This window comes from Sinohyriopsis cumingii, chromosome 10 (assembly GCF_028554795.1).
Source record: "Sinohyriopsis cumingii isolate HCF-2022 chromosome 10, ASM2855479v2, whole genome shotgun sequence".
Taxonomy (NCBI): Eukaryota; Metazoa; Mollusca; class Bivalvia; order Unionida; family Unionidae; genus Sinohyriopsis; species Sinohyriopsis cumingii.
In genome coordinates, this window is record NC_142970.1 from 18,560,252 (window position 1) to 18,587,098 (window position 26,847).

Sequence of the window (26,847 nt, forward strand, 5' to 3'; positions counted from 1 at the left end):
CACCATTTACATTTAGAGCCAATTAAAAAATTTTAAAAAATTATTTTTGCGACATGTCCTTGTTAACAAGACCATACACTCAGAAAATTAGCAACAACAGGATTTTCAAGATGGCCACTTCTACGGCCATATTGGATGTCTAAGCAGAACCATCTTCATTTAGGTCCATCTTGACCTTGGGATGACCATGTGTGTACAGTTTCATGGCAGACCTCCAAATAATTTAGAAGGCGTTGTGATAACAAGCTTATGCTAATACATTAACAGACAGCGGAATACATATGATGGATGTATGAAGGACAACAGATCACCCAATAAGATCATATTGTCTATGACCAGTTCAGCTAAATATCAGTATATAACACACCAAGAGTTTAGCAAAACGTCCATGATGTCATGTTTCTGCATATCTGACTAGAATTATTTCCAGTAATTATTGATGTATCATTCATACATGTATCTCTACGTGTTGTTTTAAATGTATAAATTATCAGTCTGTGCGCTTATAGTGAATATCAGCTTAGGCGTTACAGTAAGAAATGTGTTGTCTACAAGTATTAAAAACAATTCAGATTTAATAACGGATTCCCTACAACTAACAGTTGTACAATATCAGAGATTTCCTCTAATCAATCATCATGGTACAAAATCAGATTCTATTTAAAAGACATGTTCTGTCTAAAATTAGCAAGCTAAAATCCAAAGATCTCATCTGCTCTTACTCACCTCTTCCTGAAACCAGAACTTTAGTACATCATGGGAAATAATCACATGGCTCGTGTCATGGAAATGGCAGGGAACATCTACATTCCCCTGCAGAGTGGCAACAGGGATCTGATAGTCTACACTGTATCTGTCAGACTGAGGACACTGTATAGACAACTCAAATTGCAGACTCTGTCCTAGACATCCAATGATACTGCGCAGATTCATGGCTAGGAATTCCCGAACCTTGATGCATAGTTTGTAAGACGGGGTGTTCTCATTGGTCCCTAATATTGTGACTTGTGCAAATATGCCATGTTCCCTGAATAACAAGGTCAATCTATGATGAAGGTCAACGTCAAAGAGACAACAGCCACAGAAAATTAGATTTTCCATGTTCTGCTTGGCAATGGGCCACTGCGCCACACATGCAGCTAGAAGCCTGTGGAAGACAGGCGTGGGTAAAAACTTCCCCGTAAATACAAAGCAAATGACTGATGTATTTTTCTGCTGAGAATTTGGTCCAAGAGAGATGAAATCTTTTGGTGCTGCCTGGCGCAGCATGCATGGAGCAAGGAAATAATTCTCCACCTAAAAGACAAAACATCTGAACTTAATTAAACTCTTACTTAAATACCTTAAAAGTAATTGTAAGTTGTGTATATTTGTATACACGAGTTAAATTTAACCTTGCAATACAGAACTTTGGAGGCATCTATTATTTGTATGCACATGTTAAAACAGCTTTAAAATTGAGGACTTTGATGGTGTGCATTATTTGTATGCATGAAGATGTGTATTATTTGGATCTATGAAGCTGTGATATTTGCATGCATGAAGGTGTCCATTATTTGTCCGAATGAAGGTGTGTATCATTGTACGAATGAAGGTGTGTATCATTTGTACAAATGAAGGCGTGTATTATTTGTATGAATGAAGTCTGTGATATATGTATGCCTGAAGGTGTGTATTACTTGTATGCCTGAAGGTGTGTATTATTTGCATGAATGAAGGTGTGTATTATATGTATGCATGAAGGTGCATCCTTTGTATGCATGAAGGCATGTATCATTTGCATGAATGAAGATGTGTATTATTTGTATGAAGGAAGGTGTGTATCGTTTGTATGAATGAAGGTGTCTTATATGTATGACTGAAAGTTTGTTATTTGTATGCTTGAAGGTGTGTCATATATGTATACATGAAGGTGTGTAATATTTGTATGCATGAAGGTTTATATTATTTGGATGTATTAAGTCTGTGTTATTTGTATGCATGAAGGTGTATTTTATTTGGATGTATCAAGTCTGTGTTATTTGTATTACTTGTGTCCATGAAGGTGTGTGTTATATGCATGAATTAAAGTGTGTATCATTTGTATGCTTGAAAGTGTGTGTTATGGGCATGCATGAAGGTGCATATTGGTGGTATTTCTTAAAGTGCAGTGTTTCCCTTTACACACATTTGTGCATCATGGACGCACGCTGGAGAAAATTGATGCACACATTTTGATGCCGTGTGTTTTTTTGATGCAAAGGATTCACATAATGCAATCAGGATTTATTTAATATCTAATGCATTTTACAAGGGATGTCATCATGTATACTTCAAACATAGGGATTGACTGGCTACCTGATCTGTTTGCTCCCTGCATTGCACTCCTCTATTCGTAAAGCAGAGTGCAATGCAGGGAACACACAAAACAGGGAACCAGGCTAGCATAGGCAATGCTATGATGGAGAAGCTTCCCCTAATCTCGCGAGCACTCACGCAATTTTCATCGAGCTCAGCTAGGTGTCATCTAGATGTTTAAGCTCAATGCTTGTTGCACTAGCAACTGATCTCCAGATTAAAACATCGTACACTATGAATTATTAGTGAAGACATTGAAAGAAGCGGAAGACAAAAGAGTAACAGTGGCTCTAACTTTAGTGAAAAATGGAGATAACAATTCCCTTGACTGGAATATGGCACATTCTTTAGGATTACTGGTGTGACTTCTGGTCGTGTAATTGCAAGACTGCAAAGATGAATAATCCTTTCCTGACAGGGTTTAAGAATTTTAAAAAAATTTGCCCTTGTTTGCCACACAATATCTGGAGAACACATATATCCCAAGACATTCTTTCACAACAAAAAAATCAGTAAACTTTCAGAAACAAATGCATTATTTGGATTACAAAGTCAGGGGTCATTGCAGATTTTGTTGGATGTTAACCTTGCTGCAATAAAAGATCTTAAAGTTCAAGTGTTACTTATTAGAAAGAAGATTAATCATTAGCATTTTTGATTTTTGGATAAATGTGTTCTAGGACAAAATACAATGAAACTGATGATAGTTCACATTTTATGACAGGCAGTAAATTAACTGCCATTTGATTAAAAAGATTTATTAGGCTTTTTGTATTGGCTTGTATATAATGTGTTGGTATATAATATTGCTTCAAAAGGATTATAAGGGGATTGTTAAAAGTACGACTTTAAAAGAAGAATGAACTAATAAAATTATTCTTTGAATGGACAATGCATTTGTATGTTAATTTTGCATGTTGGTTTATTTGTATGTTTAGAGACAGAGAGAGTATGCTGTGCAGGTCACAGTATCCTATTTCAAGCTGAAAAAGTATGATTCAGATGAACATTTGTCAGTACAGTTTTGACCCCCACATTTTTCATTTGTCCTCCAGTTCTGACACCAATGTTTTTGTTTTTTTTACCTTCCATTTTACACCCCAGTGGGATACATTGAACTGTGAATTATGTGTATACATGGTGTGTGTTATGTGTATGCATGAAGGTGTATATTATTTGTATGCATGAAGGTGAGTATTATTTGGATGTATGAAGATGTTGTATTTCTATTCATGAAGGTGTGTATAATTATATAAATGAAGGTATTTTATGTATCTATGAAGATATATTTTTTGTATGAATGAAGGTGAGTATTATTTGGAAGGAAGAAGATTTATTATTTGTATGCATGAAAGTTTGTATTATTTGAATGAATGAAAGTGTGTGTTATTTGTATGCATGAATGTATGCATTATTTGTATGAATAAAGTGTGTGTTATCTGTATGCATGAATGTGAGAATTATTTGGATGTATGAATATGTGTTATTTGTATGCATGAATGTGAGTATTATTTGGATGCATGAAGATGTGTTATTTTTATGCATGAAGGTTTCTATTATTTGCATGTATGAAGGCATGTGTTATTTGTATGGATGAAGGTGTGCTGTTTGTATGTATGAAGGTGTGTAATATTTGTATGCATGAAGATGTGTATGAAGGTTTGTGTTATTTGTATGCATGAAGGTTTGTATTATTTCTGTGAATGAAGTGGTGTATTACATTCAAACATGATGGTGTTTGTTAACTGCATTAATAAAAGTATGTGTTAATTGCATGATTAAAGGTGTGTGTTAATTGCATGAATGAAAGTGTGTGTTAACTGCATGAATAAAGGAGTCCATTATATGTATGCATTTTTTGTGTAGTATTTGTATACATGAATGTTTGTATCATTTGTACGAATGAAGGTGTGTATCATTTGTACGAATGAACATATTATATGCATGCAAGAAGGTGTGTTATAGTTTTGTTTGAAGGTGTGTATCATTTGTATGTTTGAAGGTGTGTATTATTTTATAAATGAAGGTGTATATTATTTGTATGCATTAAGGTTTATTTAATTTGTATGAATGAACGTGTGTTATTCGTATGCATGCACGTGTGTATTATTTGCATGAAGGTTGTATCATTTTGTATGCATGAAGGTTTGTTTTATATGTATGCATGAAGATGTGTATTATGTGCATGCATGAAGGTGTGTATTATCTGTGTACATGAAGGTGTGTGTTATTTGCATGCAAGTTGGTGTGTATCAATTGTGTACATGAAGGTGTGTATTATTTGCATGAAATTTGGTGTGTATCATCTGTGTACATGAAGGTGTGTATTATTTGCATGCAAGTTGGTGTGTATTAATTGTGTACACGAAGGTGTGTATCATTTGCATGCAAGTTGGTGTGTATCAGTTTTGTACATGATGGTGTGTATTATTTGTATGCATGAAGGTGCGAATTATTTATATGCAAGAAGGTGTGTATCAATTGTGTACATGATGGTGTGTGTTATGTATGTGAATGAGTTAAATCTTGCAGGTAAACAGGATATACAGGATAGAGCCTTTCCAATAACTTTAAAAAGTCCATATAGAGTCCTTTCCAAGGCTCCATCTATGACTTTATTAAGTCCCAACAGAGTCCTTTCCAAAAACAACTGCCTCCTTTATAATTTTAATTAACCACTGGTAAAAAAGAGCTCACAAAATATACTTGTTGACATTAACTGACCTTGACTTCTTCTGCATCTGGACTGTACAACCTTGGTCTGGCCAAAATGTTTAACTTTTCCATGAGTTGTAAAATAATCTCCTTGTAGTGATGGAAGTCTGGGTGTTTCTCTTTTGTCCAGATGGCATCTAGAAATAGATATTGTATCTCATAAAGATATTCAAGCCAATAAAACAACACATTGTGTTTATTGGTATATGGTGTATTTATGCTTACATGTATATTTGTGTATGGTGTATTATGTTTATGTGTGTGCGTGTGTTTGTGTTTATTGTTATGATGGAAGTCTGGGTGTTTATCTTTTGTCCAGATTGCATCTGGAAAGAGATATTGTTTCTCATAAATATATTAAAGCAAATAAAACAACACAGTGTTTATTGGTATATAGCGCATTATGCTTACATGCTGTCCAAGGCAATGATGCTTGAAGCATGCTACAACTGACATGCTGTCCAAAGCAACCACAGCACAGGGATACCGTAAGAGTCTGACACCCCCTGAAAACCTAGGGTCCTACTGACAATGACTGACATTTCATTGATAATTCCTTAAAAGTTTTGGTCAAAATATTTGATATTTCATTGAAAATTTTGGCAAGCTTACAAACAAATATCACCGATATTGTGGGAAGATTTTACTAACATTCTGACCAAAATGTTCATTAAAATTTTGTCGAATCACCAGTGTAAGTGATGCGTAGTATCCTCCATGACAAAAACAACCATCAAATCTCATGACTACACCTCTCTGTGATCTGTAGCATCCTCCATGATAAATACAAACCTCAAATCTAGCGACTACACCTGTCTGTAATATGTAGCATCCTCCATGATAAAGACAACCATCAAATCTCATGACTACACCTGTCTGTGATATGTAGCATACTCCATGAAAAAGACACTATCAAATCTCATGACTACACCTGCCTGTCATGTTTAAAATCCTCCGTGATAAAGAAAACAATCAAATTTCATGACTACACATATCGATGATGTGCAGCATCCTCCATGATAAATACAACCATCAAATCTCATGTTTATACCTGTCTGTGATGTGTAGAATTCTCCGGGATAAATACAACCATCAAATCTAGCAACTACATCTGTCTGTGATTTGTAGCATACATGATAAATACAACCATCAAATCACATGACTACATCTGTCTGTAATGTTTAGCATCCTCCATCATAAATACAACCATCAAATCTAGTAACTACACCTGTCTGTGATCTGTAGCATCCTCCATCATAAATACAACCATCAAATCACATGACTACATATGTCTGTGATGTGTATCATACTCCATGATAAATACAACCATCAAATCTCATGACTACACCTGTATGTGATGTGTAGCATACTCCATCATAAATACAACCATCAAATCTAGTAACTACACCTGTATGTGATGTGTAGCATACTCCATCATAAATACAACCATCAAATCACATGACTACATATGTCTGTGATGTGTATCATACTCCATGATAAATACAACCATCAAATCACATGACTACACCTGTCTGTGATGTGTAGCATACTCCATGATAAAGACAACCATCAAATCACATGACTACATATGTCTGTGATGTGTAGCATACTCCATGATAAATACAACCATCAAATCTCATGACTACACCTGTATGTGATGTGTAGCATACTCCATAATAAATACAACCATCAAATCTCATGACTACACCTGTATGTGATCTGTATTATCCTCCATGACAAATGCAACCATCAAATCACATGACTACACCTGTCTGTGATGTGTAGCATCCTCCATGATACATGGTTGATATTAAAGGGAAACAATTCTAGGGTAAAACACAGATGCACAATAACATTACAATGTACATAAATTCACTTGATGTCAGTAATGTTGTCCATGTTTCAATACAGAGCATAAAGAGATACATTATTTTTTAACATGACGTTTAACACAGTATTGGAATACTGAACCTGTTACCCTTGGAGTTCAAGTCTGAATATGTACTTACTGAGTTACCATGGATGCAGGCTAGACAGATAGGACTAATGTGATATGTTCTACCATATTTGGAGTGTAAACATAAAGCAAAATAGATGACGGAAAGGAGGTGTAATATTGACTGGACCTAAAAGATAACAATCACATCATTCACTTGTGTGACATATTTCCATAAGGCACTCCAATCTTGTCTTTCCACAGACCCAATCACATTTCAATAGGGTATTATAAATAGAAATAGTCTGGAAAACTGCACTCTATGTGTAATATAGGGTATTATCGAAAAATATAGTCTGGAAAACTGCACCCTATGTGTAATATAGGGTATTATAAACAGAAATAGTCTGGAAAACTGCACTCTATGTGTAATATAGGGCACTATAAAAATAGTCTGGAAAACTGCACTCTATGTGTAATATAGGGCATTATAAATAGAAATAGTCTGGAAAACTCCGTTCCTTGTATGGGATAGCAATATTTGGACTGTAGTTGTTGTTTTAGGGTTTAATGCCATTTTTTAAGAACACGATAGGCTATACATGGCAGCCAGTATTAATGGTGGAGGAAGAATCCCGGAAAGAACCACCAGCCCTCGAGAAGCTACTGGCAAGCTTTGTCACATACCCACATTGACCAAATCTGAGACTCGAACCCAAGCAGACAGAGGTGAGATGGCAGTGATCCTTAACGGAGAGCGCTTTAGACCACTCGGCCAACTTATTTGGACTGTAATTTCCATTGTCAAAATTCTCAGATTACATCTAATGTAGTGTGATATCACTTATATGCATGAATGTAGTGTCAACAGCCTCCAACTGTCAATGACTAAATACAAATATGCGAACAATTTACCAACGCTTAATGTAGGAATGTATTGCATTACAAGGAGACCAGGTTTTTGTAAACAAGTTAGAAACATACACACCTATCAGTTGAGAGGTAAGTTTTCCTTTCTCCTTGAATTCAAACCACATGTTCCGGACTGCAGGGTAGTTGTTAAGAACAAACATCTCAGCGGTGATGAGGGACTTCAGGGCATCAATCAACCATTTTGGATCAAGCACAATCCAATCCCTCAAACTTTCCACACTGAAAATTACAATACAAATGTTTGTTATTAGACAGAAATGGATATGACTGTTCTCTTGCTCTATGAAGCAGTTAAAATAATTCCATCAGGTTTAAGAGAAACAATTGGTGAATGAGGGAGCTAACTGAACTACTTATTTTCTAGCTGTATGTAATATGGGCACTCTACATATATTAAGAACCTATAAGAGAGTGGCTGGTGTAAGGTGAAGTTATTTACATTCGTAACATGCACGATGGAGAGAATGTTGGTGTACCTACATGTATTTTCATGCTTATTGGCTGCAGTTTCTTTGGATATTGTACTTGTGGAAACTGTGCATAATCTAAGCGCAAGCTAACTAAAATGACTGCTCCCTTAGCAGCTATTAAAATTGGGAAACAATATTGCCGGACAAGGTAATACAAGCATTTGAAAGTGCATATAATGAATTAAAAAATATATCAAATATAAGAATTTCAAAGAAGATTATCAGCTTGTTTATTTTTATTTTTTACAATCTACGTCTGAAGACCAGGAAGGGAAGATGACTGAGCAAAGCTAGCAGTGTTTTTGAAGATGCACATCTCAAGTAAGGCCAAGCTGTATAATCTGTGACCCATACTACACACATAAATCATATCACAAAGAAAGGGAATTTGGATTGGATTTTTTAAACGTAGCTTAACCAATTATTCAGTCATGTTCCTACGATGTCTGCAGTGTGGCAGTTAATAGTGATGTCTATCAATGGGTCATCATGCCCTAGGCATGTTGCATAATGTTTCACACAGTAACATTATCCTGACACCAGGCTGACCTGTCCTAACACTAATCTCTTAATGCTGAATGCCAAACAAGGCAGCCAGACCTGTCAACCCTAACAAGATCATCTCAGTAAGACAGCCAATATTTCTCTGTAAGTTTGACCAGTTTTCCATAAGCTGTAACAATATATCATGTACTACGACTGTTAAGTTGGTAAACGTGTATTTAAAAAGTTCGTTATTCATCAACAGTAAACATTATGTTCATCTAAAAAGTGTGTCAAGTACACATACACCTTCAGTTCTAAAGCCTTTGCAGTTCAATGACTTGTTGCTATCTCTCAACAAGAAGCAACTCTTGGGATTGTTTGCATCATTTCACATGATGGCTATCGTATATTCTGCCATGTGACATACTCAAATCGACATGTGATGTCTAAAAGACATAATTGTGTCCCTTCTTGATTTTATTCAGAACCAATCTAAATATTCCTTTATTCTACAGTACTGATTCTTAAAGCTTTTTTTAGAGGCTTATTTTTTCCTATCGCTATTAACATGTATCAGAAGCTGGATATCATTTTTTAGAAATTAAATATGATATATACTCGCGTACAAGACCTGCATATTGAACAGGTATAAACACTAAAAAGTGCATGACCCGTGTATTGGCTGACCTACAACTCCGAGACATCTTAAGATACACAAGGTAAGTTCTAAATCTATTTATTTTGACAAACTTATTTTTTAAAAAAAACATGTATACTTATCTCGAGGTTGCCATGCATGATTATTAAAAAGAAATGGTATGAACTTCTTTGAAAAGTAATTTATTTAATTTTGTTTTCGTATTGTTTCTGCCTAATTTAGATTTGTATATAATTTAAGCGAACAATGACAGGAATTTAGCGATTGCGAGTTGCTGTAACACTACCTCTTGCTTCTGACTCGATTATTGTTTGTTTATGCATTGCTGCATTGGACATTTTATATCAGTGCATCGGTACTTTGCTTTGAAAATGTAAATACCTAACTCATTAACATGTAATCCCAGTAGTCCAACACAATGAACAAACAAAATGAATACGGTTTGATTCAACCCTTGCAATTAGGCTACTGAATGTATTTGCATAATGGCACCAATGTATTTACATTGTATATTTGATTATGTGCTGAATTAAGTACATCCCTTGGAATCGGATCATGGGCACTATTATGCTAAACTTTAATGATATCTCCAAAATACGATAATAAAGTTTCGGAAATAATGATTCGAAAGTTATGCTAATACCATAAAAGCAGAGACATAGTTTGCTTTGATGTAAGTGACCTTACACCATAACTGTCAACTTTCACACCGGGAGGAAGAAAAAAATCTCCAGATTGTTGGGGTCGCTCCAAGCCTACCTAACGATTTCTTAATATCTTCCAACTTTTGCAAAGAACTCCCGATTATTACATTATGTCTTTGATTTTCATTTCTTCTAAACAAGAAATGTCCTACATGTTCTGTTGTGTCACATATGAATTATTGTTGTGACGAAATAATTACTTTGCTATATAGAATTCGCTTCTTCACTAAATATAATGTTAAGTTTAAACATTATTCACACAAATTAATGTTTTTACCTCTACAGTGATACAAAATAATAAAATAAGCCAGAACAAGAAAATAAACCACAACAATAAAATCTTCCACAATTAATTTCAATCCCAAGAATGATCATTATGATTGCTGTAACTCCATATGTTATAGTGCCATTCCTATGAAAGAAACTTACAAGAGTGAACGCCTGGCATTTTTATACCCTATATACTAATGTTAATTACCATCATTAAATTAAAAGATGGACTGAAAATAGATACCACACAGCAAATGTGTCCTCAAAAAACTAATTCAGAATACATATTTTATAGTAAACAATAATACATGATTTACGAGTTGAAAATTAAGGAAGAAGGTCGGATATACAAAGAGTGGAAAATAGTTGTCACATGTACGGTAGCATGAGGGTAGCTATTTTGGTACCTTTAGTTCAACGAAATTGGGAATCCTGTATTTGCTAATCAATTGCTGGTGCTTGCATAACACACAACAGTGTAGAACATGGTTTCTTTGAATTATGGCTGAGGGCCAATTGTTTTCACAAAATAGTTGCATGGATAAGCATTAACTTTAATTAGTCACACTGGCTTTCTTGCTTGCTTATTTAAGACAAATCTTTAGCTATTGTGCGGTTCGACAACAGCTGACCACAATATGAAAATAGGGAACATCCTAGGGGAAAATAGGGCACGTCATAGGGAGACATTTTGAGTCTTTTTGACAGTTCCACGCATATTGGACCAGGAAGATCAATCAATATTTAGTGAAAACAAGGCTTTAAAAATGCCATGAAATACTTCCTGATTTTAGGTCCCAATCTCTAGTTTTTATTCAGTCTCTCTGCCTGGCTTCTGAAAACTTAATAGGTATGTCTTTTATAAAACTACAGTAATCATGCTAATATTATGGAATAAAAGGCAATTACACATCAATGTACTGGTATAGTTACCGGTTAAAATTCCCTATAATCACAAGCCAGTCTGAGGGTTTTAATGCTTAACAGGCCTTAGCTACAATGTCGTAGCCTCAACTTGATTTGTTGTGGCTGAGGCTACAAACTGATCCCATATCATGTAATGGAGCAAAAGAATCATCACTAAAGTCAGAAAATCAAACAGCATTGAAATCTACTACACAAGTGTAATCATGTTGTGAAAAGAAGTTTGGCTTATTTTAAATTTATTAAGCCATTACACGCTAAAATAAATTGGCATGGTTACACTAACCTCACCATGTCCGCCATGACAGATAACGCGATACTCTCGCCATGACACCTTTTCTACGTAAGTCTTGCCAGACGATATTTGGATAGTCTGTGCTATGTTATTATCAATCAAGTGGCGAATAATTGCATCTTGGTGGAATTTCCAAATTGCCGATAAACCGTATTTACGTTTAGTGCGCATAATTTCTGGCTCAAACCGCGCCCAATTTTTACTATGATTTTTTTACGTTTCCAAATAAGGCCTCAATGTCCTTTTATGGCACACAAACAAATGAGGCTGAGAACGGAAGTAATCATTATTTGAACTAATATGGCAGATGATCTAAAAGAAAATATTGGATAAACAAGGTAAATGAGATTTTACAACTATTTCTACAATGATTTTCGATATTTCCGGTATTAAATATGAGGACTACTCAATTTATTGGATTATATGCAAGGAATATGTCCAAATTGTTGATATTAGGCTAAAAGAGCACCAGGTGTGAATCATACCGGGCTTGCTCCATTGACACATAAATGATCATGTTAGTACCCTGTCCACGAGGAAGGAATAAGGGTACTAATATTAGTATGATACTGGCCTGTACTGCTTGTCACAAAATGAAAGACTAATTCACTGACTATCAACAAAGAACACACCAAAACATCAAGCTATTATGTTGTGTGGAAAGTTATGATGTTTGTTCAGCTAAAACACTAAACTAAAATTGATTGATGTTGATCTTAGTTCATCTTTATGAGAATTTTAGCCTTTATTATTACCACTCTAAGTGAGCATGAAAATTATGATGGTTATGTGCCTTGTACAACTTAAAGTGTGTTAAATGTTTCGACCAAGTGAATAAAATCAGTCGAAGCTGATGCAGCCAACAATACTAAAACAATACTTCTATCTATATGAGCACAAATAAAGTACATGTCAAGATTAATCACTTTCGCCATGTTGTCGTTTGAGTGCTCAACATCAAAGGAAGCCAATTCAGCCAACAACACTATGTCAATCGGTTATTAAAGAAGAATTAAGGCCATACTTCCATGAGTGGTATGCTAAACAGGTCACGGTCATCATTATGGAAAAAGATGTTAGTGGTCACACAGTGCACATTATTAGTACCCCTTGCAATTCATGCTGAATGCATGATTGCAGCACACACCTCAGTGAGTGAAAGATCAGACCTAATTATCAGTGAGAATGCTGGACTTGTTTAATCCAGCATTTTAGGATTAATACTTGAGAAGCATTTGTGAGTACCATGTGACTTGATTGACATGATGTTGATACAGTGGCTTTGTAGGAAAATCTTTGAAGTGTGAGCTTTAATACTCTGCTGTAATTAGTGTATATACTTAGTGTTTCATAAATAATAGTGTTTCAAGATTCAAAAAATAGTTATAGTATTTTACATGATTGTTCTTCTTTTGGATTAAAAATGAATGGATAAAAAGAAATGTGCTTTCTGATGGATTTAAAGGTTTAAAAAACAGTTGTTCTCAAATGAAGGATCGATTTGAATAAGTATTAAATTTAATTTTCATATACTATTATTTGTTATGATTTTTTTCTTTAATTTTCAGTACTACTATTGTTTGAATACCTTATGCTTTTTCTTTATTTTCTATCTATCCTTTCTTACCTTGTATCTCGATTTAAGACAGTGAGTGTAAAATTACAGCTATGAGATACCTTATCTAACGTATGCATTGAAACAATAAAAACTGTTTATAATTCTTGGTTCAAAAAGTAAAAAATATAAAATAAATGCATGTAAAAGCATATATTGAATAACCAGATTACAGTATTGACCTTGAATTATCAAATACAAGCAGCTGTGTTAATCTCTAGGAATGAAACACTAAGAAAACGTGATGGGGTCATAATCCTACGTGGCTCATTTTTTGCTGGGGATTTAAATTTGTGATTTCGGGCAACAACAAAAACCATGAAAATTGGTCCCCCATGAAAACTGATGATACTACAGTATGCGGATTTTGCTGCAACAATTATATTTCCATAGTTTTTCCTTTTATTATTTAAGTCAGTATTTTAAGGATCATTGTCGTAGGACTTACTGAATCAGAAGGGTTTGTAGAGCTGGGCAACTATTAGTACCATTTTTATAAGTCTTTGATATGACTCAGCCAGTGTTCGAACCTGCGACCTCCGGAGCATGAGGCAGATACTCTAAAAACTAGTCCAATGGGACTTAAAAGTTCTTTGAACAATACCTAAAATATGCATGATCTGTTTTGAACAACCAGGATAAACAATTAGGAAGAGAGAGAAAATTATTTTTTAAATTCTAACCCTCTGCAAAATAGAGAACTGTAGAGCACTGCCCTCAAACATGCAAATAGTTTTCTTATTCTTAGAACATCATGTATAATGTTCTGAATAAAATGCTATACTAACATTGATATTATCCATGAAAATAAGTTAATTATGCTTCTTTTGCTTACACAATATACCTTGAGGTAGTATTACACGTGTAATGACCTTAATAATGGGGGAAATTAGAAGTCTTAGAATGCAGGAATGAATTTGACTTGTATTTAAGCAAAGTAATATATAGTGAAAAAGTTACTCTTCATTTATTTGTAATTATATTAAGAAATAAACGGTGACAATGCAATATCACTTTTTTCGATATTCTAATGTCAGAACAACAAGCACACATTTTAACCCCTGACCTGCATGAACCACATCTGTTCCATTCCTTTCAAACTAAACAACTTATTGGTGACATAGCAGGAATAACTGTGGCAAGTTTCATGTTCCTGTCTTTCAGCATAACCTAGGTTGCTATGATGATAAAAAAATACAATGTTCAATTTTAAAATAGCTCGCTTTTTATCAAAAGGGGTAGGGATGGGGGCTGGGCTTATGAGGAACATTGACATTAATAAATACAGTTCTATCGGGGAAGATACAGATGAATATTCAAAAGGACAGTTTTGATGCTTGCCACTTGTTTTGGCCATACCACCAACATTAAATAATACAATTAATAATACCTGTGTGTTCTTTATGGGGTTGCTCTACAAAATATGAAATTCTGAGAGAGTGAGGTGAGGTGAAATTGTTTACATTTACATCCTTGTGTTAATTTTTTTTAGCTTAAATTAGTCTAATGTACATCATCTTTAGCAGTAATCAAAATCGAGAAACAAACCTGACCAGGCTAGACAATACCTGCTTCTGAAGCAATGAATGAATTACCAAAACTATAAATATAACAGATGTTAACAGCTCTTTGTATTTTACAATTTATCTCTGAAGTCCAGGAAGGGAAAATGACCAAGTAGAGCTAGCTGTATTTAGAAAGTTGGACATCTGAAGTAAGGCTAAGATGTATACTCTGGACACTATGTATTATACACACCAATCATACAACAAAATAAAGGCAACTAAAAGTTCTTTGTGCAATACCAAATATATACAAGTTCTTTTTAAATATTAGTATAAAAGTATAAACAGTGATGAAAACTGAGGAAATTCTTTTTCTTTATAAATCTAACCCTATGCAAAGTTCAAAACTATAGAGCACCACCAATAGTTGGTTTCACTCCAGTAATTATTAAGGGAGTTAATTGGACACATCAGTATCAAGCCATCTGAAATCTTTGGTTTGAAATCCAGTAATAATTAAGGGAGTTAATTGGACACATCAGTCTTAAGTCACCTGCAATATTTGTTTGAAATCCAGTAATAATTAAGGGAGTTAATTGGACACATCAGTCGTAAGTCACCTGCAATATTTGTTTGAAATCCAGTAATAATCAAGGGAGTTAATTGGACACATCAGTCTTAAGTCACCTGCAATATTTGTTTCAAATCCAGTAATAATTAAGGGAGTTAATTGGACACATCAGTATCAAGCCAGCTGCAATCTTTGGTTTGAAATCCAGTAATAATTAAGGGAGTTAATTGGACACATCAGTATCAAGCCATCTGAAATCTTTGGTTTGAAATCCAGTAATAATTAAGGGAGTTAATTGGACACATCAGTCTTAAGTCACCTGCAATATTTGTTTGAAATCCAGTAATAATTAAGGGAGTTAATTGGACACATCAGTCGTAAGTCACCTGCAATATTTGTTTGAAATCCAGTAATAATCAAGGGAGTTAATTGGACACATCAGTCTTAAGTCACCTGCAATATTTGTTTGAAATCCAGTAATAATTAAGGGAGTTAATTGGACACATCAGTATCAAGCCAGCTGCAATCTTTGGTTTGAAATCCAGTAATAATTAAGGGAGTTAATTGGACACATCATTATTAAGTCACCTGCAATATTTGTTTGAAATCCAGCAATAATTAAGGGAGTTAATTGGACACATCAGTATCAATCCAGATGTAATCTTTGGTTTGAAATCCAGTAATAATTAAGGGAGTTAATTGGACACATCATTATTAAGTCACCTGCAATATTTGTTTGAAATCCAGCAATAATTAAGGGAGTTAATTGGACACATCAGTATCAATCCAGCTGTAATCTTTGATTTGAAATCCAGTAATAATTAAGGGAGGTAATTGGACACATCAGTATCAAGCCAGCTGCAATCTTTGGTTTGAAATCCAGTAATAATTAAGAGAGTTAATTGGACACATCAGTCTTAAGTCACCTGCAATATTTGTTTGAAATCCAGTAATAATTAAGGGAGTTAATTGGACACATCAGTATCAAGCCACCTGCAATCTTTGGTTTGAAATCAAATACTAATTAATTGAGTTAGTTGGACACATCAGTATCAAGCCACCTGCAATCTTTGGTGTGAAATCCAGTAATAATTAAGGGAGTTAATTGGACGCATCGGTCTTAAGTCACCTGCAATATTTGTTTGAAATCCAGTAATAATTAAGAGAGTTAGTTGGACACATCAGTCTTAAGTCACCTGCAATATTTGTTTGAAATCCAGTAATAATTAAGGGAGTTAATTGGACACATCAGTCTTAAGTCACCTGCAATATTTGTTTGAAATCCAGTAATAATTAAGGGAGTTAATTGGACACATCAGTATCAAGCCAGCTGCAATCTTTGGTTTGAAATCCAGTAATAATTAAGGGAGTTAATTGGACCCATCAGTATTAAGTCACCTGCAATATTTGTTTGAAATCCAGTAATAATTAAGGGAGTTCATTGGACACATCAGTATCAAGCCAGCTGCAATCTTTGGTTTGAAATCAAATACTAATTAATTGAGTTAATTGGACGCATCAGTCTTAAGTCACCTACAATAATTGTTTGAAATATAGTAATAATTAAGGGAGTAAATTGGACACATCAGTATCAAGCCATCTGCAATCTTTGGTTTGAAATCCAGTAATAATTAAGGGAGTTAATTGGACACATCAGTATTAAGTCACCTGCAATATTTGTTTGAAATCCAGTAATAATTAAGGGAGTTAATTGGACACATCAGTCTCAAGCCAGCTGCAATATTTGTTTGAAATCCAGTAATAATTAAGAGAGTTAATTGGACACATCATTCTTAAGTCACCTGCAATATTTGTCTGAAATCCAGTAATAATTAAGGGAGTTAATTGGACACATCAGTCTTAAGTCACCTGCAATATTTCTTTGAAATCCAGTAATAATTAAGGGAGTTCATTGGACACATCAGCATCAAGCCAGCTGCCATCTTTCGTTTGAAATCCAGTAATAATTAAGGGAGTTAATTGAACACATCAGTCTTAAGTCACCTACAATAATTGTTTGAAATCCAGTAATAATTAATGGAGTAAATTGGACACATCAGTATCAAGCCATCTGCAATCTTTGGTTTGAAATCCAGTAATAATTAAGGGAGTTAATTGGACCCATCATTATTAAGTCACCTGCAATATTTGTTTGAAATCCAGCAATAATTAAGGGAGTTAATTGGACACATCAGTATCAATCCAGCTGTAATCTTTGGTTTGAAATCCAGTAATAATTAAGGGAGGTAGTTGGACACATCAGTATCAAGCCAGCTGCAATATTTGTTTGAAATCCAGTAATAATTAAGGGAGTTAATTGAACACATCAGTCTTAAGTCACCTACAATAATTGTTTGAAATCCAGTAATAATTAAGGGAGTTAATTGGACACATCAGTATCAAGCCAGCTGCAATCTTTGGTTTGAAATCCAGTAATAATTAAGGGAGTTAATTGGACACATCATTATTAAGTCACCTGCAATATTTGTTTGAAATCCAGCAATAATTAAGGGAGTTAATTGGACACATCAGTATCAATCCAGCTGTAATCTTTGGTTTGAAATCCAGTAATAATTAAGGGAGGTAATTGGACACATCAGTATCAAGCCAGCTGCAATATTTCTTTGAAATCCAGTAATAATTAAGGGAGTTAATTGGACACATCAGCAACAGGCCAGCTGCCATCTTTGGTTTGAAATCCAGTAATAATTAAGGGAGTTAATTGGACACATCAGTATCAAGCCAGCTGCAATCTTTGGTTTGAAATCCAGTAATAATTAAGGGAGTTAATTGGACACATCATTATTAAGTCACCTGCAATATTTGTTTGAAATCCAGCAATAATTAAGGGAGTTAATTGGACACATCAGTATCAAGCCAGCTGTAATCTTTGGTTTGAAATCCAGTAATAATTAAGGGAGGTAATTGGACACATCAGTATCAAGCCAGCTGCAATATTTCTTTGAAATCCAGTAATAATTAAGGGAGTTAATTGGACACATCAGCATCAAGCCAGCTGCCATCTTTCGTTTCAAATCCAGTAATAATTAAGGGAGTTAATTGAACACATCAGTCTTAAGTCACCTACAATAATTGTTTCAAATCCAGTACTAATTAAGGGAGTTAATTGGACACATCAGTATCAAGCCAGCTGCAATCTTTGGTTTGAAATCCAGTAATAATTAAGGGAGTTAATTGGACACATCATTATTAAGTCACCTGCAATATTTGTTTGAAATCCAGCAAGAATTAAGGGAATTAATTGGGCACATCAGTATCAATCCAGCTGTAATCTTTGGTTTGAAATCCAGTAATAATTAAGGGAGGTAATTGGACACATCAGTATCAAGCCAGCTGCAATCTTTGGTTTGAAATCCAGTAATAATTAAGGGAGTTAATTGGACACATCAGTCTTAAGTCACCTGCAATATTTGTTTGAAATCCAGTAATAATTAAGGGAGTTAATTGGACACATCAGTATCAAGCCACCTGCAATCTTTGGTTTGAAATCAAATACTAATTAATTGAGTTAGTTGGACACATCAGTATCAAGCCACCTGCAATCTTTGGTGTGAAATCCAGTAATAATTAAGGGAGTTAATTGGACGCATCGGTCTTAAGTCACCTGCAATATTTGTTTGAAATCCAGTAATAATTAAGAGAGTTACTTGGACACATCAGTCTTAAGTCACCTGCAATATTTGTTTGAAATCCAGTAATAATTAAGGGAGTTAATTGGACACATCAGTCTTAAGTCACCTGCAATATTTGTTTGAAATCCAGTAATAATTAAGGGAGTTAATTGGACACATCAGTATCAAGCCAGCTGCAATCTTTGGTTTGAAATCCAGTAATAATTAAGGGAGGTAATTGGACACATCATTATCAAGCCAGCTGCAATCTTTGGTTTGAAATCCAGTAATAATTAAGGGAGTTAATTGGACACATCAGTATCAAGCCAGCTGCAATCTTTGGTTTGAAATCCAGTAATAATTAAGGGAGTTAATTGGACCCATCAGTATTAAGTCACCTGCAATATTTGTTTGAAATCCAGTAATAATTAAGGGAGTTCATTGGACACATCAGTATCAAGCCAGCTGCAATCTTTGGTTTGAAATCAAATACTAATTAATTGAGTTAATTGGACGCATCAGTCTTAAGTCACCTACAATAATTGTTTGAAATATAGTAATAATTAAGGGAGTAAATTGGACACATCAGTATCAAGCCATCTGCAATCTTTGGTTTGAAATCCAGTAATAATTAAGGGAGTTAATTGGACACATCAGTATTAAGTCACCTGCAATATTTGTTTGAAATCCAGTAATAATTAAGGGAGTTAATTGGACACATCAGTCTCAAGCCAGCTGCAATATTTGTTTGAAATCCAGTAATAATTAAGAGAGTTAATTGGACACATCAGTCTTAAGTCACCTGCAATATTTGTCTGAAATCCAGTAATAATTAAGGGAGTTAATTGGACACATCAGTCTTAAGTCACCTGCAATATTTCTTTGAAATCCAGTAATAATTAAGGGAGTTCATTGGACACATCAGCATCAAGCCAGCTGCCATCTTTCGTTTGAAATCCAGTAATAATTAAGGGAGTTAATTGAACACATCAGTCTTAAGTCACCTACAATAATTGTTTGAAATCCAGTAATAATTAATGGAGTAAATTGGACACATCAGTATCAAGCCATCTGCAATCTTTGGTTTGAAATCCAGTAATAATTAAGGGAGTTAATTGGACCCATCATTATTAAGTCACCTGCAATATTTGTTTGAAATCCAGCAATAATTAAGGGAGTTAATTGGACACATCAGTATCAATCCAGCTGTAATCTTTGGTTTAAAATCCAGTAATAATTAAGGGAGGTAATTGGACACATCAGTATCAAGCCAGCTGCAATATTTGTTTGAAATCCAGTAATAATTAAGGGAGTTAATTGGACACATCAGCATCAAGCCAGCTGCCATCTTTGGTTTGAAATCGAGTAATAATTAAGGGAGTTAATTGAACACATCAGTCTTAAGTCACCTACAATAATTGTTTGAAATCCAGTAATAATTAAGGGAGTTAATTGGACGCATCAGTATCAAGCCAGCTGCAATCTTTGGTTTGAAATCCAGTAATAATTAAGGGAGTTAATTGGACACATCATTATTAAGTCACCTGCAATATTTGTTTGAAATCCAGCAATAATTAAGGGAGTTAATTGGACACATCAGTATCAATCCAGCTGTAATCTTTGGTTTGAAATCCAGTAATAATTAAGGGAGATAATTGGACACATCAGTATCAAGCCAGCTGCAATATTTCTTTGAAATCCAGTAATAATTAAGGGAGTTAATTGGACACATCAGCAACAGGCCAGCTGCCATCTTTGGTTTGAAATCCAGTAATAATTAAGGGAGTTAATTGGACACATCAGTATCAAGCCAGCTGCAATCTTTGGTTTGAAATCCAGTAATAATTAAGGGAGTTAATTGGACACATCATTATTAAGTCACCTGCAATATTTGTTTGAAATCCAGCAATAATTAAGGGAGTTAATTGGACACATCAGTATCAAGCCAGCTGTAATCTTTGGTTTGAAATCCAGTAATAATTAAGGGAGGTAATTGGACACATCAGTACCAAGCCAGCTGCAATATTTCTTTGAACTCCAGTAATAATTAAGGGAGTTAATTGGACACATCAGCATCAAGCCAGCTGCCATCTTTCGTTTCAAATCCAGTAATAATTAAGGGAGTTAATTGAACACATCAGTCTTAAGTCACCTACAATAATTGTTTCAAATCCAGTACTAATTAAGGGAGTTAATTGGACACATCAGTATCAAGCCAGCTGCAATCTTTGGTTTGAAATCCAGTAATAATTAAGGGAGTTAATTGGACACATCATTATTAAGTCACCTGCAATATTTGTTTGAAATCCAGCAAGAATTAAGGGAATTAATTGGGCACATCAGTATCAATCCAGCTGTAATCTTTGGTTTGAAATCCAGTAATAATTAAGGGAGGTAATTGGACACATCAGTATCAAGCCAGCTGCAATCTTTGGTTTGAAATCCAGTAATAATTAAGGGAGTTAATTGGACACATCAGTCTTAAGTCACCTGCAATATTTGTTTGAAATCCAGTAATAATTAAGGGAGTTAATTGGACACATCAGTATCAAGCCACCTGCAATATTTGGTTTGAAATCAAATACTAATTAATTGAGTTAGTTGGACACATCAGTATCAAGCCACCTGCAATCTTTGGTGTGAAATCCAGTAATAATTAAGGGAGTTAATTGGACGCATCGGTCTTAAGTCACCTGCAATATTTGTTTGAAATCCAGTAATAATTAAGGGAGGTAATTGGACACATCAGTATCAAGCCAGCTGCAATCTTTGGTTTGAAATCCAGTAATAATTAAGGGAGTTAATTGGACACATCATTATCAAGTCACCTGCAATATTTGTTTGAAATCCAGTAATAATTAAGGGAGTTAATTGGACACATCAGTCTCAAGCCACCTGTAATGTTTGTTTGAAATCCAGTAATAATTAAGGGAGTTAATTGGACACATCAGTCTTAAGTCACCTGCAATATTTGTTTCAAATCCAGTAATAATTAAGATAGTTAATTGGACACATCAGTCTTAAGGCACCTGCAATATTTTTGTGAAATCCAGTAATAATTAAGGGATTTAATTGGACACATCAGTCTTAAGTCACCTGCAATATTTGTTTGAAATCCAGTAATAATTAAGGGAGTTAATTGGACACATCAGTACCAAGCCAGCTGCAATCTTTGGTTTGAAATCCAGTAATAATTAAGGAATTTAACTGGACTCATCAGTCTTAAGTCACCTGCAATATTTGTTTGAAATCCAGTAATAATTAAGGGAGTTAATTGGACACATCAGTATCAAGCCAGCTGCAATCTTTGGTTTGAAATCCAGTAATAATTAAGGGAGTTAATTGGACACATCAGTCTTATGTCACGTACAATAATTGTTTGAAATCCAGTAATAATTAAGGGAGTAAATTGGACACATCAGTATCAAGCCATCTGCAACCTTTGGTTTGAAATCCAGTAATAATTAAGGGAGTTAATTGGACACATCAGTATCAAGCCAGCTGCAATCTTTGGTTTGAAATCCAGTAATAATTAATGGAGTTAATTGGATACATCAGTATCAAGCCACCTGCAATATTTGTTTGAAATCCAGTAATAATTAAGGGAGTTAATTGGACACATCAGTCTCAAGCCACCTGTAATGTTTCTTTGAAATCCAGTAATAATTATGGGAGTTAATTGGACACATCAGTCTTAAGCCACCTGCAATATTTGTTTGAAATCCAGTAATAATTAAGGGAGTTAATTGGACACATCAGTCTCAAGGCACCTGTAATGTTTCTTTGAAATCCAGTAATAATTAAGGGAGTTAATTGGACACATCAGTCTCAAGCCGCCTGTAATGTTTGTTTGAGATCCAGTAATAATTAAGGAAGTTAATTGGACACATCAGTCTTAAGTCACCTACAATAATTGTTTGAAATCCAGTAATCATTAAGGGAGTTAATTGGACACATCAGTATCAAGCCAGCTGCAATCTTTGGTTTGAAATCCAGTAATAATTAAGGGTGTTAACTGGACACATCATTATTAAGTCACCTGCAATATTTGTTTGAAATCCAGCAATAATTAAGGGAGTTAATTGGACACATCAGTATCAATCCAGCTGTAATCTTTGGTTTGAAATCCAGTAATAATTAAGGGAGGTAATTGGACACATCAGTATCAAGCCAGCTGCAATATTTCTTTGAAATCCAGTAATAATTAAGGGAGTTAATTGGACACATCAGCATCAAGCCAGCTGCCATCTTTGGTTTGAAATCCAGTAATAATTAAGGGAGTTAATTGGACACATCAGTATCAAGCCAGCTGCAATCTTTGGTTTGAAATCCAGTAATAATTAAGGGAGTTAATTGGACACATCATTATTAAGTCACCTGCAATATTTGTTTGAAATCCAGCAATAATTAAGGGAGTTAATTGGACACATCAGTATCAAGCCAGCTGTAATCTTTGGTTTGAAATCCAGTAATAATTAAGGGAGGTAATTGGACACATCAGTATCAAGCCAGCTGCAATATTTCTTTGAAATCCAGTAATAATTAAGGGAGTTAATTGGACACATCAGCATCAAGCCAGCTGCCATCTTTCGTTTGAAATCCAGTAATAATTAAGGGAGTTAATTGAACACATCAGTCTTAAGTCACCTACAATAATTGTTTGAAATCCAGTAATAATTAAGGGAGTTAATTGGACACATCAGTATCAAGCCAGCTGCAATCTTTGGTTTGAAATCCAGTAATAATTAAGGGAGTTAATTGGACACATCATTATTAAGTCACCTGCAATATTTGTTTGACATCCAGCAATAATTAAGGGAATTAATTGGGCACATCAGTATCAATCCAGCTGTAATCTTTGTTTTGAAATCCAGTAATAATTAAGGGAGGTAATTGGACACATCAGTATCAAGCCAGCTGCAATCTTTGGTTTGAAATCCAGTAATAATTAAGGGAGTTAATTGGACACATCAGTCTTAAGTCACCTGCAATATTTGTTTGAAATCCAGTAATAATTAAGGGAGTTAATTGGACACATCAGTATCAAGCCACCTGCAATCTTTGGTTTGAAATCAAATACTAATTAATTGAGTTAGTTGGACACATCAGTATCAAGCCACCTGCAATCTTTGGTGTGAAATCCAGTAATAATTAAGGGAGTTAATTGGACGCATCGGTCTTAAGTCACCTGCAATATTTGTTTGAAATCCAGTAATAATTAAGGGAGGTAATTGGACACATCATTATCAAGCCAGCTGCAATCTTTGGTTTGAAATCCAGTAATAATTAAGGGAGTTAATTGGACACATCATTATCAAGTCAACTGCAATATTTGTTTGAAATCCAGTAATAATTAAGGGAGTTAATTGGACACATCAGTCTCAAGCCACCTGTAATGTTTGTTTGAAATCCAGTAATAATTAAGGGAGTTAATTGGACACATCAGTCTTAAGTCACCTGCAATATTTGTTTCAAATCCCGTAATAATTAAGAGAGTTAATTGGACACATCAGTCTTAAGGCACCTGCAATATTTTTGTGCAATCCAGTAATAATTAAGGGATTTAATTGGACACATCAGTCTTAAGTCACCTGCAATATTTGTTTGAAATCCAGTAATAATTAAGGGAGTTAATTGGACACATCAGTACCAAGCCAGCTGCAATCTTTGGTTTGAAATCCAGTAATAATTAAGGAATTTAACTGGACTCATCAGTCTTAAGTCACCTGCAATATTTGTTTGAAATCCAGTAATAATTAAGGGAGTTAATTGGACACATCAGTATCAAGCCAGCTGCAATCTTTGGTTTGAAATCCAGTAATAATTAAGGGAGTTAATTGGACACATCAGTCTTATGTCACGTACAATAATTGTTTGAAATCCAGTAATAATTAAGGGAGTAAATTGGACACATCAGTATCAAGCCATCTGCAACCTTTGGTTTGAAATCCAGTAATAATTAAGGGAGTTAATTGGACACATCAGTATCAAGCCAGCTGCAATCTTTGGTTTGAAATCCAGTAATAATTAATGGAGTTAATTGGACACATCAGTATCAAGCCACCTGCAATATTTGTTTGAAATCCAGTAATAATTAAGGGAGTTAATTGGACACATCAGTCTCAAGCCACCTGTAATGTTTCTTTGAAATCCAGTAATAATTATCGGAGTTAATTGGACACATCAGTCTTAAGCCACCTGCAATATTTGTTTGAAATCCAGTAATAATTAAGGGAGTTAATTGGACACATCAGTCTCAAGGCACCTGTAATGTTTCTTTGAAATCCAGTAATAATTAAGGGAGTTAATTGGACACATCAGTCTCAAGCCACCTGTAATGTTTGTTTGAGATCCAGTAATAATTAAGGAAGTTAATTGGACACATCAGTCTTAAGTCACCTACAATAATTGTCTGAAATCCAATAATAATTAAGGGAGTTAATTGGACACATCAGTATCAAGCCAGCTGCAATCTTTGGTTTGAAATCCAGGAATAATTAAGGGAGTTAATTGGACACATCATTATTAAGTCACCTGCAATATTTGTTTGAAATCCAGCAATAATTAAGGGAGTTAATTGGACACATCAGTATCAAGCCAGCTGTAATCTTTGGTTTGAAATCCAGTAATAATTAAGGGAGGTAATTGGACACATCAGTATCAAGCCAGCTGCAATATTTCTTTGAAATCCAGTAATAATTAAGGGAGTTAATTGGACACATCAGCATCAAGCCAGCTGCCATCTTTGGTTTGAAATCCAGTAATAATTAAGGGAGTTAATTGGACACATCAGTATCAAGCCAGCTGCAATCTTTGGTTTGAAATCCAGTAATAATTAAGGGAGTTAATTGGACACATCATTATTAAGTCACCTGCAATATTTGTTTGAAATCCAGCAATAATTAAGGGAGTTAATTGGACACATCAGTATCAAGCCAGCTGTAATCTTTGGTTTGAAATCCAGTAATAATTAAGGGAGGTAATTGGACACATCAGTATCAAGCCAGCTGCAATATTTCTTTGAAATCCAGTAATAATTAAGGGAGTTAATTGGACACATCAGCATCAAGCCAGCTGCCATCTTTCGTTTGAAATCCAGTAATAATTAAGGGAGTTAATTGAACACATCAGTCTTAAGTCACCTACAATAATTGTTTGAAATCCAGTAATAATTAAGGGAGTTAATTGGACACATCAGTATCAAGCCAGCTGCAATCTTTGGTTTGAAATCCAGTAATAATTAAGGGAGTTAATTGGACACATCATTATTAAGTCACCTGCAATATTTGTTTGACATCCAGCAATAATTAAGGGAATTAATTGGGCACATCAGTATCAATCCAGCTGTAATCTTTGTTTTGAAATCCAGTAATAATTAAGGGAGGTAATTGGACACATCAGTATCAAGCCAGCTGCAATCTTTGGTTTGAAATCCAGTAATAATTAAGGGAGTTAATTGGACACATCAGTCTTAAGTCACCTGCAATATTTGTTTGAAATCCAGTAATAATTAAGGGAGTTAATTGGACACATCAGTATCAAGCCACCTGCAATCTTTGGTTTGAAATCAAATACTAATTAATTGAGTTAGTTGGACACATCAGTATCAAGCCACCTGCAATCTTTGGTGTGAAATCCAGTAATAATTAAGGGAGTTAATTGGACGCATCGGTCTTAAGTCACCTGCAATATTTGTTTGAAATCCAGTAATAATTAAGGGAGGTAATTGGACACATCATTATCAAGCCAGCTGCAATCTTTGGTTTGAAATCCAGTAATAATTAAGGGAGTTAATT

General features: G+C 34.6%; 1 protein-coding gene across 1 annotated transcript in view; it reads right to left on the minus strand.

The window, feature by feature from the left end:
• The window catches only part of LOC149789672 (uncharacterized), a 129,250-nt gene that overhangs the window by 5,943 nt on the left and 96,460 nt on the right, over nucleotides 1-26,847 (minus strand). The window contains exons 12-14 of the mRNA XM_089971685.1: nucleotides 7,977-8,140; nucleotides 5,062-5,189; nucleotides 727-1,296 (exon numbers count right to left, since the gene is read on the minus strand). Coding sequence (XP_089827811.1) covers nucleotides 727-1,296; nucleotides 5,062-5,189; nucleotides 7,977-8,140 — 862 coding nt within the window. The remainder of the gene's footprint in view (nucleotides 1-726; nucleotides 1,297-5,061; nucleotides 5,190-7,976; nucleotides 8,141-26,847) is intronic.